The 12,970-nt window shown below is 52.8% G+C and overlaps 2 protein-coding genes across 21 annotated transcripts in view; both read right to left on the bottom strand.

Moving 5' to 3' along the window:
* Positions 1–895: 895 nt before the first annotated feature.
* ZBTB9 (zinc finger and BTB domain containing 9) lies at positions 896–3,882 on the bottom strand. Its single transcript, XM_082732511.1, has 2 exons — positions 3,577–3,882; positions 896–3,395 (listed from the first exon to the last, which is right to left on the bottom strand). Exon 2 carries the CDS (start codon positions 3,308–3,310, stop codon positions 1,892–1,894), a length of 1,419 nt encoding a protein of 472 aa, XP_082588637.1. The 5' UTR covers positions 3,311–3,395; positions 3,577–3,882; the 3' UTR covers positions 896–1,891.
* A 786-nt stretch (positions 3,883–4,668) lies between these two features.
* SYNGAP1 (synaptic Ras GTPase activating protein 1) overlaps positions 4,669–12,970 on the bottom strand; it is a 31,615-nt gene continuing 23,313 nt past the window's right edge. For 7 of the 20 annotated variants that reach the window (XM_082732463.1, XM_082732478.1, XM_082732472.1 and 4 more), the window contains 3 exons: positions 11,628–11,839; positions 10,402–10,492; positions 5,990–6,609 (listed from right to left, as the gene is read on the bottom strand). In XM_082732463.1, the coding sequence (XP_082588589.1) occupies positions 6,463–6,609; positions 10,402–10,492; positions 11,628–11,839 (450 nt within the window). In that variant the 3' untranslated portion in view covers positions 5,990–6,462. Of the gene's footprint in view, positions 6,610–9,273; positions 9,418–10,401; positions 10,506–11,627; positions 11,840–12,970 lie in introns of those variants that run through there. The other 13 variants (XR_014312254.1, XR_014312255.1, XR_014312256.1 and 10 more) reach the window with 13 other exon arrangements.

Below are 12,970 nucleotides of genomic sequence, written 5' to 3' on the forward strand. Positions count from 1 at the left end.
GCTGTGTCTGTAGTCACCCATGGAACGTGTGCCAAAAGAATGGCAGGTGGGTGTGATTTGGTAGTCCTGACCCCTTTCCCAATGTGTTTATAGTCCTTACCACGAGGATGGTACCATGGCATGGCTCTTTAGAGAGGCTGACAGATCACAGCTAGAATTCACCTTCATAGCCATAAAGTCACATTTTCAGCCTCTTCTGGGTGCCATACCTAACAACTTTTAACGAACATGCTTTGGGGAAAGCTATGAATCCCGGCCCTAGTTATGACTTCGACTCACGTCCACTCACATTCACCCACCCACATTGTTGCCATGCTCTGGTACACAGAGATCTTTGTGAAACCTTTGCTGACTTATAAGGGCTTCTCTTGGCTTTCTTTATACCACTACAGTAGCCTGTACTAACGGACTTACCATACCACATTGTCATTATTTGTCTAGCTTTGGTAGTGACTGTGAACTTTTTGAGGTCAGAGTATAAAAGGGTCTAGCATAGTGCATCGCACTTAACGTTTATAGAACAAACCAAACAACAAGTAAACATACACAAAACATAAAGCCAGGGAAGACTATAGGTAAAGATCATGTGAACCAACTCCTTTAAAAAACAAAAAGAGAAGCAATTTGGAGATCCAGATCACCCCACAAAAAAACCCAAAAACCAGTTCATACTCTGAAAGACAAGGTAACTTACCTGAGATCATTCAGTGGCAGGTCAGGGCCTAGAATCTGGCCCACTGACATCCAGGACAGTGTTCTCTGCACCAATGTGAAACCATCCCATTCTTCCCCCCAAATCATAACCCTGATGCATAAGGAACATATCCAAGTCTTTGCAACTCTGTTTTCAGGCTCTCTCTCCCACGTAAATTACTCAATCCAGTCTATTGCCAGCTTAGGTTTCAGGGCAAAGTTTATTTAAAGAAATTAAGTAACCTGTGACAATCTCCCCATTCCAATATCTACTTTTCTATCTCTCAACAAAGGGCCCATCATGTGTGAGTGGGATGGAAAGAGGGTGTGGTCCTACTGTACAGTTACTCTTCAGCCTTCTGTATGTGCTGTTCCAATCTCGGACAACAGCCACTTGTTCAATAGTGGTGCTACCCTGAGAGCATTTTAGGTCAGTGGCCATCTCCTGAGTTCATTGGTCACACTCCAATCACTGTAATCAATATAAGGGGGATCAGTGGTAGACAAAGGTAAAAAAGAGGCACAGGCTGTTGAAGGAATATCCTCTATTAAAAAGAGGGTTCTAAGAATGACACATGGAATGCTTAATTTGTTAAAGTGCTCAACTACAACATTAAAAACAGAAGTGTTGGGAAGGTGCAGAGCAAGTTATGATCGGAGAAGCCTCTGGAAAGAGCGAACAAAAAAAAGTACTCTTTCTTTTTAAGAGTACTTAAAAAGAACTCTGCCTACATTATTTCAGCATTGACAAGGGAGAGGAGAGCATAGAGCTTATTAGTTTTGGAATTATTAGACCTTGGAATCAAACATCCCTATAAGGGAGACCAGCTCCTCTATCACCACATGGAGACAAAAACGAAACATTTATCATTACATCTTTTTGCTCTAACTCTTCTCTCACCAAACAAACTTCTAACCTGAAGGTTTCCTCCATAATAACGTCAATTATGGGCAAGTGATCAATTTATGTATGCCCTGTAAACTACCTTCCAATGGGGTCGTTAGTAAAAACCTGGAGATGAGAAATAGGACTTCCCAAATCTGCCACGTTGACACCCACACTTAAGAACAAGATATCCAGAATGTACCTATTTTCTTGGCATGATTACAAGATCCAGGAGAGGGGTTGCAACGGTTGTGAGGGGAAAGTATCCAACAGCAGCAGTGGCTCCTAGAAATTAGTGTACAGCCTCAGCAGTCAGTTGTAAGTCCAGTGAGCAGTGGCCCAACCCTGGCCCTTGCATAGGTCCCGATGGCGAAGGAAACAGGCGTGGACTCGGAACCGACGGCCGCAATGGGGGCAAGCATGCAGGGCTCCAGCATGGGTCTTCATATGCTCTGTCAGATGGTGCTTCAGCTTGAAGCGCTTATTGCAGATGCCACAGCCAAAGGGCCGAAGGCTGAAGGTCAGCATGATGTGCCGGTCACGCTTTGGCTTCACAGCAAACCGCTTCCCACACAAGCAACCAAAGCGTTTTCCATCGGCAGGGGGTGTACCTCCTAACTTGACAGGCCCGTGCACAGCCTGCCCTGCACCCCCAGGTCCCCCACCCCCTGACAGGATTTCATTACCATGAAGATCCACTGGTTTCCAGGATGGACCTCCTCCTCCTCCGTATGTCGCCCCTGCTCCTGAGGGCAGCAAGAACCCTAGCTGTCCATTCCCTTCAGTATCCCCTCCAGGAAACACTTTGGTCTCCTCCTTTGTTCCTCCAGACTGAGTTCCACCTCCTGATACCTCTTCTTTAGGCTCAGAGGGTTCCTGCTTAATGTAGAAGACTTTGGGGGGCAGTGCAGTGTGAGGGGCAGGGGGCTCAAGTGGTGCACTCTCACCCTCTGAAACCCTGCGGGGAGTAGTGGATATGGGCAATGGGTGGGATCCATGAGGACAAGGGAAAGCCCCTGATACTCTCTGAGGCTGAGGTGTCTGAGAGGGCGCTGTGGACCCCTGGTCCTCCTCCTCCTCATCTTCTTCTTCCTCCTCCTCCTCCTCCTCTTCTTCAACTTGAATCTGTAACACGTCTCCCAGTTCACTCCCCTCCCCTAAAACAGGGCTCTCAGTAGAAGTGGAAGACTGCACGGGGGTCTGGAAAGGGGAAGAGCGAATGCACCAGCCTCCTGGAGAGGATGTGGTGGAAAGAAGTGTGTGGTAAGAGGGCGCCCCTCGGGTTGAAATTCCACCACCTGAGGTTTCAAGTTCTCTAAGAATCTCTGAGCACTGATCGACTACTTGCCACATCTGGAGACCACTGGCCACAAGGAGGTGGGCAGGGAGAGCATCCAGTGGCAGACGGAGGCGTCCTGAATAAATGAGCTGCAGCAGCCCCTCGAAGGCATCGGCTTCAATGACGCTAGGCAGAGTGAGACGCGGCGCATCCCCCAGAAGAAGTTTGTCATGGAAGTAAGGAGAGGCAGCAGCCAGCACTGCTTTGTGAGCCCTAAGTTCCCGACCCTGCACCAAGAGGGACACATCACAGAACTTTCCCTCTAGCCTGTGGCGGTTCAGGGCTTCCAATAGCACTGAGCTATGCTGCGGGAACTCGATCTGGATGGTCCGTGGGGCCGGGCTGCAGGTCGGGGAGGGGGGTACAGGGGGCATAGGCGTCGCGGTATCCATATGGCCGCTTCAGAAAGAGCGAGATCCCGGAGGACCAGATACAAGAGACGAAGAGCTGGGGGCGGACCCCCTCGTGGGATGAAGGCTGTGGAGGAAAGAGATGGGGTCACAGAAGCTCTGGGTAAGGACAACTACGTCTCCTCACACAACACCCGCCTCCCCAACCCAACAGGCGGAAACTTTTCAGTCAGTGGTAGTTTCTGCACATCAGTCCCGCGCACTCCCCCACCAAGAAAAGAAAAACGAAACAACCACAAAAGACCAACCGGGGTTTCACTTCCTGGGCCTGTGGAGAAAGATAAGGAGGTCCTTCAAGCCACGCGCCTGACCTCGCCGGCCCCTGACCGCTAGCGCCCGCCGCTACACTCCTCACGGTGCCCAGAGGTGCACTTCTCTCCCAGGAAGCCGCGGCCGCCAGGAGAGCGTGAGCGCCGGCCGGGAAGCCCTTCCCGCCGCCACGCCCCCGCCGGTACACACGCGGGACAGGGTCGTAGCGCGTCCGCGGTCACTGTTCAGTCCGGGGCCGGAAGCCGCCGCCTTCCCACCGGACGCCAACGCCAGGTATGGTGGGCGTTGCCAGAGCCGCAGCCAATCGGAAGGCACTGGCCTACAAGCCTCGTGTTGATTGGTTGCGCGGGCGAGAAGGCGGTGAAGGTAGGAGGTCTTTGGCCCCCGAGCGGAGGCGGATGGGGAGGCAGCGCCTGCGGGAGGACCGCGGGCCAGTCCTCGGGACACCGTAGCCCGGAAGGAGGGGGCGACTCCTAAACGCCGCGAGTGATTAAATTTAGCGCCTGTCCCCAGCTAGGTGCTGAGAAGGAGAGATTAAGTGGGCATCCATTGTGTGGGCCGCCATGTCCCACGTCACCTCGTATCCTTCCCCATCCCTGCAAGGTAGGTATTGCCGCACTCAGTTTCCTCGGGGGAAACCGAAGCTGGCAAGTAACGGGCCTAGGATTAGAACTCAAGATTTGCTAAGGAACCAAGTTCTTTTCCCCATTCCCTGAGGGAGCATTTTAACTAGCAATTAAATAAACCTTATTTCTAGGTCATTACTAAACATGTATGTATATGTGTGTACATATATGCTTGGAATTTTTCTTAATCAGATAATGTTCCTTGGCCTCTTTATTCATTCGAGATAAGGTGAGAGCTAGATTGGGTAAGCTTGGCCAGTGCACAACCACCTGCTCAAAAATAGAATAAATCTGATAAATCGCTGGGTCCGGAGAATTATATTCTGGAGGAGGCTTTAGCATCGTGCAGGGATATGGTTTCTCCCAGGCTGTCAGCTTCCTGTCAAAAAGCAGGACCCTTTTAGTCCTTCTGGAGGTTCTAGCTTAGGAAAGTCAGCACAGCGATAAAAGAACAATCTCCGTTTATTAAACATGATTTTTCTGTTTCACCACACACTCCAGAAAAAAAGGAAATGGGGCTGGGAGTGGAGAAAAAGGGATAGTTGGTGGGGGGGGGCGGACAGAGAAGGCTGGGAGTGGGGTGGGATAGGGTGGGGAGGGAGAACGAGAAAACAAAATAAAACAGGTAGGAAGAGCATCTCCCTACCCTTAGGGTGGTTGAGGGGGAGGGAAGCGTGGGGGGGAGGGGGCCAGGAAGCTCTGTACAGAGGGGTTGCCCCCAGCCCACACACACACACCCCCAATATGTACAGTACAAACCCCAGATAATTACAACAGCCAAAGAGAGGAGGAAAGGGGGTCCAGGGGTAGGGTCTGAGGTTGGGAAAGCAAGGAAAGGGCACAGGGATAAAATTTCACATATTTACAACTTTTATATAAGTATAAATTTGGCCCCGGCTGGGTGTATATGTGTAAGGGGATGGGACTGAAGGGGAACTGTCCATACAAAAGAAAGAAGGGTGAAGTCTGGAAAGAGTCTCAATACCAAACGCAAGAAGGGATGAGGGGGCAAGGCTGGGTAGGGGGCAGCAGTCAGGGAAGAGGGGGTACCAAGGAGAGGCTTCTCCCCTCCCATGACCTACCCACCCTAAACCCCATCCATCCTACCTCCCCTATCCCGCCAGAGAGCTATGTACAGAGAAACACCGAAAAATTGTGGAGCTGGCGGGAGGGAGGGCGGTGGAGGGAGATTGGGGAGGGGGGAGGATGAGAGGGAAGCCCAGCCCTGTCCTACCTCCCCCGGGGGGACAGAGTCATGGAAGGGGGGCCCCCAACACCCCTCCTCCAACACAGGTCCCCCCACCCTGGGGGAGAGAGACATGGCTTTTCCTAGAGTAAGTTCCCCCCTCCCCCTGGGAGTAGAGACCAAGAAGAGAGAGGGGAGGGGCAAGGGGGGCTGTGTGTGTCAGGGTAGGGCAGATCAACTAATCTGTCCTCCCTAACATACACACCCTCCTAGACCCTAACCCCTCACCCAACCTCAATTCCACCCCACCCAACACACTGGGGGAGGGGGGGGCATAAGCCCCCTCACCCCGCTCTGGGACCAGCCAAGAGCAGATCAGGTGTGGGAGGAAGGGGAGATAACTCCCATTCCCCCCTTGCCGCCCCCTCCCTGCCCCGGTGGCCCCTCCACCCCATCTGGGTTCTGGGTGGGGAGGGAGTAAATTTAAGAGTAGGAGGAGGAGAAGGAGTTTGTGCGTGCTGAGCCCCCCCAGACGCTCCTGAGAAATCAAGGGGTAATAGGGCCCCCTCACCCGGGGTCCCCTCCCCATAACAAGGGGGACAGGGGAGGCCAAAATGGGGCGGTGGAGGGGAGTTAGATTGTCAGCTCTGGTTACTGCTAAAAAATCACCCTGAAGTTGAAAGTTTGGAGGTGCCACACCCCCAGGGTGGGGGCGAGGGTCTGTCCCCCAGTGCTCAGGGGAACGATGAGGCAGAGGATGGGGATAGCACCCCGGAGTGAAGGGGTCTGTGTGGGGTAGGTGGTGTCCTGGGGCAAGGATCCCTGGGGGTCACAGGGGGCAGCACCCCAACAGGAAGGAAAAGTGGACAGCTAAGGGTCCGCACTCTTCCCCCCTAGAAATGGTGCGGTGGGGGTGGGGGATTGGTGCCCCCCAAGGAGGCATTCAGGGAGGCAATCCCGCTGTCCCTCGGCGACATCCAGTCCTGGTGGTGGGTGCTGTTCCAGGGCAGGGTGCATGGGGAGGGAGAAGAAGGTCTGTGATGCTGGGTGGGCTAGTGGTCTGCGGTGTTTCGGAACTCGCCGTTCTCGGTGATCTGCAGCCGGGGTGGGGGGGGCGGTGCTGGGGGGGCCAGGCCGTTCCAAGGTGGGGCCAGCGTCACACGCGGGTTTGTTGGACCCAAGGGGGGAAGCTGCCTCTCCTGCAAGACACCAAAGAGGAGAGCGCGGACTTATTGAGACGCTTCGCGGGGGCCTGGGTGCCAGCCCCCTTAGCCATGCCCCCCTCCATGACCAGCCCACTCCATAAATCATGTCCCCCTCCCTGCCCCCAGGACAACCCCTCCCACCCCCATCTTCCTATTCTATTTCTCACCTGAAGTAGAAGGTACATCTTCTGGGATCAGGGAGAAGAGAATCTCACCCCCTGTCTCCTAACGGGCCTTCAACCCAGGGAGTCATACCAGGAAACCAGTTCAAAAGAAATGAGTTCCTATCTTACCCCCAACCTAACCCCTTGTATCTTCCCCTACCCAGCCTCCCTCCTCCTCTTGGAACCCCCTCCCAGTCCACCCCCAATCCAAGGTAGGAACTTTGTGTTGAGGGAACAAGGGGAGGCAGTACAGCAAAACCTCATTAATCCGAACCCCCGTGGATTTGGAGTTTTTTCATAATTGGAACAAAAACTGGGCTTGAATTTTCCTTCAGCTCTGAAGAAAGGGTGTGCTAAGCAAATCAATGGTGGGAACGTGTCTGTAGGAGGGTACCAGCCAACAGACTTTTGAATCCTATCTATTCATGAACGCATGCTCCCTGAGGACCTCGAGTGGAAAAGCCTTGTTCATTGAGTCCTACTTAAGTGTGTTTTGAAGACGTGCATTCATTAAAGAGACACCGCCACTCAATTCTGTCACTTGTTCAGAGTGGTCATCTTCTTGAATGTAACATTCCAAATCAGAGAGAGGTTTAACTGTTGGAGGGGGGGCAAGGGATTCAGGGGGATGGTAAAAACCTTGTGGGAGGGCTGCCTCTCTCTTGTGCTAGGAGCGTCTGCAGAGGCACAGCATGGCCCCATCTCTGTGTCCTCAGGAAGCAGAACTGCTTCATTCTTTTCCACCCCCATGTTCCTTTCAATCCCTCTCCCTGGGATCCCAGTTAGAAGGAGAGGGGTACCAGACCCTACTCCCCACCCCAAACCAGCTAGCTCCTGCCTCCTGCCCTTAGCTCTGGCTTCTGTTCCTCTGCTGGGAGAGAAGCAAGCTTTCTATACTACACTTCCAGTCACTCACTTGGCTTTTTAAAATACAGGCACAAAATTAACCTTTAAGCCAATGGCTGCATTGCAGAGGGACCAAAACCTTAAAGTGATTTAGAAAGGGTCCTATTTATTTCCTGGGCCACGGGGCATTTAGGCCTGTTACATGTAACCATATCTCTGTAGGATACAAAAACATCCCAAATAGAAGCTCCCGAGTCAGGTCTCCCTTCCAAATCAAAGAGCTCACCTCTTCGAAGCTCACCAAAACCCCAGCCTTGAGCAAAACCTCCCCCTTATCTTACTGAGCACCTCGCACATTTTCCCAAAGTCAGCGAGAGAGGAAGTTACTTATGGTAGGGGATCCTGAGTATGGTGGGAGATCAGGGGAAGGGAACCTCAAATCCCCTCCTCTCTGCCTGTCTGGCAGCAGAGCACAGGCATGCCCCCTAACACCCCCATGGACCCAAATTTAGAAAGTAGATAAATGAGGGTGCCGTTATTCATTTTACAAAAGAATTCACTGCAGGAGTCCTTTAAATGGTGCAGTCCCCTGGTGCCTTCTAGCATCTGTTTACAGATCACTAACTACTTTGGCAGAGAGGCTGGGCAGGCAGAGAGTTAAAATTACAGTGTGAAGAGCCATTGCCCACTGCAGATCAATCCCACAGAAAAGAGAGCATCTCAGAAATGATGTCAATGGCTGACAGGTTCCCATTTACTGGTTTTTAGGTAGGACTATGTGTCCGGCAAGGCCACTGGGTGGCAGGAGAGGGGGAGTAAGCTCTGACAAGAAGAATAGAGATTATTTAACATGCTGTTCCTGGCATCTCTGCCTGGGAATCCACATGGCTACTGAGCCCATGATCTTATCTAGGAAGACGGCTCACCCCACTTCCAACTCCCACGCCACATAGGCCAGTCTGCATCCTAACATCTGTCAAGGCTCCTTTTTTGTTCCTTCTTGTTCCACTCACCCTGCCTAGTGTCCTGACATCCCAACAGCATTCTTTCCAGTGCCCCTTTCCAAAGTCTTCCTGAGGTAGCCTACCCATTTCTAATTCCCACCAGTGGGGCCCAGCAGGAGCTGCAGATGCCTTCTACGTCACAGATGTAAGGGAGGAGGAAGAGAGGCACAGGGGAGGGGTGGAGAACCAAGGTTAGGGAGGGAAGAGGAAACCCCCACCTACCTGCCGCAGTCAGCTCGTCCCTCTAGCCAGGGTCCCCCAACCCGTCATCAATTCCACCCCTTAACAAACCCCACCCCTAACGTCACAACTCCCAAGGACGCTCTGGTGAAATGGGGGGTGACAGACATACACTGGAGAGGCAGAGGAAGAGGACTGAGAGGAGGCTGGGCGGTGGGTTCTGTCCAAGGAGATGAGGGGGTGTGCTGGGCCTGTCCAGGGTAAAATGCTTGGAGTGGGTAGGGTGTCACTGAACAGTTCGGGGAGCAGCAGGAAGTGCTCTCTTTGGGCGTGGCTTGGGAGATGGGTCTGTGCAGGACGTGTCAGGAGGGTAGGGTCTGTGGAGGTTCTCGGGTGTGGAGGGCAGCAGTTGGGGAGCGGGGGGAAGAGGCTCCAGAGAGTCAGAGGGAAGTGGGCTTCATGACCAACCTGCAGTGGTCCGGAGTCACCTCCCCCTGTGTCCTCCGCCCGTGGTCAAAGCGGAACCAGGAGAATTACCTGATGAGGAGCTGCAGGGGGAGAGAGTGGGGTCACGGGGTCAGGAGCCTTGGCGGTCGTGGTGGGGAAGCCTGGCGGTCAGAGCAGAGGAAGGAGGAGCGTGGGTGGGAAAGTGAGCAGAATTGGGGAGAGCGAGGGGTAAGGGTGCACAAGGGAGGTCCTAAAAGCTGGCTGAGAGGGCACCTGGGTGGCTCAGTGGGTTAAGCAACTGCCTTCGGCTCAGGTCATGATCCTGGAGTCCTGGGATTGAGTCCTGCATCGGGCTTCCTGCTTGGCAGGGAGTCTGCTTCTCCCTCTGACCTTTCTCCTCTCTTCTCTCTCAAGTTAAGTAAATAAATAAAATCTTTTAACAAAATAAATAAATAAATAAAAGCTGGCTGAGAAGATAGGGAGGGCAGCAGGGAGCTGGAGAGCTGGACAGGTATGAGGACCAGAGGGAGAGACAGGCCAAAGGCCTTCACTGGATTTAAATACTGAGGGAAGAAGGGCTTATGGGGTGGGAGGGGCCTTCAAGAGCTAAAGAGTCAGAACAGGAAACTATTTCAGAGCTGCCCCGGGACACAGGAAAATTGGGGAGCCAAGAGAACCGACGTGATGGGCACCATTCAGAGCCTGAGAAGCTAGAATTCATACTCTATTCCAGCAAACTACAGCCTCTAGCCCTTCGGCCCAAGAAGAGCTCAGAGGAAGCTGAATTCCCTGATGTGAGCAGGAGCAGGCACAGACGGGGCAGGGGTGCTGGGAACTGGGTGGACTCTGGGGGCAGAGAGACTGAGGTTCTGGTGGATGTTCGGAGACCCAGACAGGAGTGGGAAAGATGGGGCAGGAAGGCACAGGGGTGGGGCTGACACTGCCAGGAGTGACAAAGGCACAGACGATGGGATGAAGATGGGGTTGTTGGTGGGGGGTGCTGCCAGAAGCAGCCAGTGGACAAACGGAGGACAGTGGGAGACAGATGGCGATGGGGCTGGGTGGCTGGTGCAGTGAGTGCACGAAGGACAGTGGGATGGATGGGGATGGGACACGGAGAAGATAAATGACATTGTAATTTCCACCTGAGCGTCGAGCAGCCTCTTCTTGGGTTCGGGCAGCGGCTCAGGCATGGCGGGGTGGTCCCGGCGCAGCTCCTCCTCCACCAGCATCAGCCTGAAGGGACGGGCTTCAGTGGGGTTAGTGGCGGGCACGGGCCTGGAGCCTGCCGGGGGAACTCCTGATCCTGGGGAACCCCTGTAGCTCTCTGGAAAAGCCTCTGATGTCCTCCTCTGCCCTCAGAATCCTTCCATAGTTACAACCCAAAAGACTCCCTGTATTAACCTTCCTCTCACGCACCCTCACATCTCCCTGCTAAGGACAGCTTTCTGGGCCTCAAAGACCTCCACCACCCAGACACCCCCTGGCCCTCCACCCTCTCATTCAGGACAATGCCCTCCCGCAGCCCCTCTGTGGCTGAAAGCCTGGCTTCTACGTCTCCCATTCCACCTCACTGAACCTAGGACACCTCCAGTGCCTCCCCTGGGATGCCCATAGCCCAAGAGGTGTCTCTACAGTCATCATTTCCCATCACCTCCCTGCCTTTGATGAAGATTCTCAAGGTGATTTCTCACCAAGGATATCCGTTAGAGCAGGGTTTCAAAATAAGTTTCAAGTCAAGCTCTTTTCTTCTAACTAATCTTACTCAAAGCTACCTTCAGAGTGGGTCAAAATGGGATTGGCTGTAGTTAGAGTGGGGCCTGGGATCCCATCCACTTCTCAGGATAGCTGACCCCCTGGCTGAGACACTGTCTTTGGAGGCCAGGGCTTGACAGAGCAGTTGAAAATGTGCACATGCTAAAAGAAGGGCCATTCATTTTCTAATGGAATATCTTTTCAGGGTGAGAGAAGGTTTACCCAGGATAGGGATGGCTAGGGGCTACTCTGGCTAGGGATCTCCTCATGGGTTCGGGGAGAATGTCATAGGCTTGATTGAGAATAACCAGTGGGGAGTCTTGGCCTAGGCTGGGGCCAGACACACAGTGATGGGACAGTAACAGGCACATTTTTTTAGGGGTTCAGAAGTTACTCTGTCAGGGGAGAAATCAGGATTTGGCACAGGGACACTTATGCACTAACTAGAGGTTTCTCCCCACTTGGTGATTGGTGAGTGAGTGGCAACCTCTGGGAGCAGGGTCATGGGCTTTCCTCCTGGTGTCCTGAGTTTGCAACTGGAGGCTGGAGAGGGAGCTCACTGGCTCTCTTCAGCCTCAGGCTCTCCCTTGCTACCCCTCCCCAGGCCGCCCCTCACCTGCCAATGATGCTCTTGATCTGCGAATCCTTCTCCACCTGTTGCTGCCTTAGCCTCTTCTCACTCTGCTCCAGTCGGGCCTGATACTGCATCAAGATTTTGCTGGTCTGCTCTTCCTGGGACAGCAGCCTCCGCTCATACTCTTCTAGCTTACGGTTGGACATGTGTAGCCGTTCCTTCAGTGAGTGGATCTCTTCCTCATACTCCTTCACCTGCCCGCCGGGCACAAGACCCCGCACTGTGAGGGGTGCCTCACCCCGACCCCACCACCCAGTCTCTGTCCTTGCCTTCCATGCAGCCACTGCATGGTGAGGGACATCCCAGCGGCCTTCTCCAGTCCTTCCCCTGCCTGCTGATCATACCAGACATGGGGGCTTTTGAGAAGGCCCTTCCATGGAGCAAACTAAGTGTTCTTTAAAATGGACCAAGGTCATATGGTCCCATACCCTGAGAAATACATACCCGCCCTCACATGTAAATCTGGACGTATGAGGACCCACACAAGAACCTAGACAGACTCAAGGACACACCTTGAGTGACCATACCCAGAAATTAAAGATTAAGGTGACTGCTCAATCTAACCAGAGCAGGGGGAGGGGGATACCCAGGAAGACAAGACAAGACAAGACAAGGAGAGGCTATGTGGGATGACGGATCTGGACTTCAGACAAGTACAGGCTAAGAATCTAGGACTGCGTGTCTGTTGATACTGATCCTGGAATTCTGGGGCTAGAAGGGCATAGGAGAGCCATTTTATCTGCCCTATTGGCTCTAGAGTCTGTAGCTGTGTGTGCTACTCACAGCAGCCATTAGCTATGTGTGGCTCTTTAAAATGCAAGTAAAACTAAACATTTGGTTCCTCAATAGCATCAGCCACATATGGCCAGTGGTTACCATACTGGATGGTGCAAATCACAGAACATTTCTCATTACTGCAGAAAATTCTACTGGATAGTCCTAGTCTGGAGCCTTCCTCACTAAAAATATCTCATCTGAGCCATAGAACAGAAAATATGATTTGAAAGAGTATTTGCTCATTTCTCCAAAGAGGATACATACATAATCAACCCCATTCTAGACGTAAAGGAGAGATGTTATTTATGACCTCAGGTGGCTACCTTATGGCATTAAGGCTTAATTCTCTCCTGGAACTTGCTATGCCAAATCCATCTAGATCAGTCCCAAACATTTTCCTATGCTCAAAGACCACAACTCTCGAGAAACTTCTCGCTGCTCCCCCAAACTGGGGTCCTACAGTCTTTACATCAACCTAATCCTACAGCCACCCTCTTCTTCAGAGTCCTTGGACCAACAGCTTCCCCAAGGAACTTTCTGCTAAGTTA

Source organism: Mustela nivalis (assembly GCF_964662115.1).
Source record: "Mustela nivalis genome assembly, chromosome: 5".
Classification (NCBI taxonomy): domain Eukaryota; kingdom Metazoa; phylum Chordata; class Mammalia; order Carnivora; family Mustelidae; genus Mustela; species Mustela nivalis.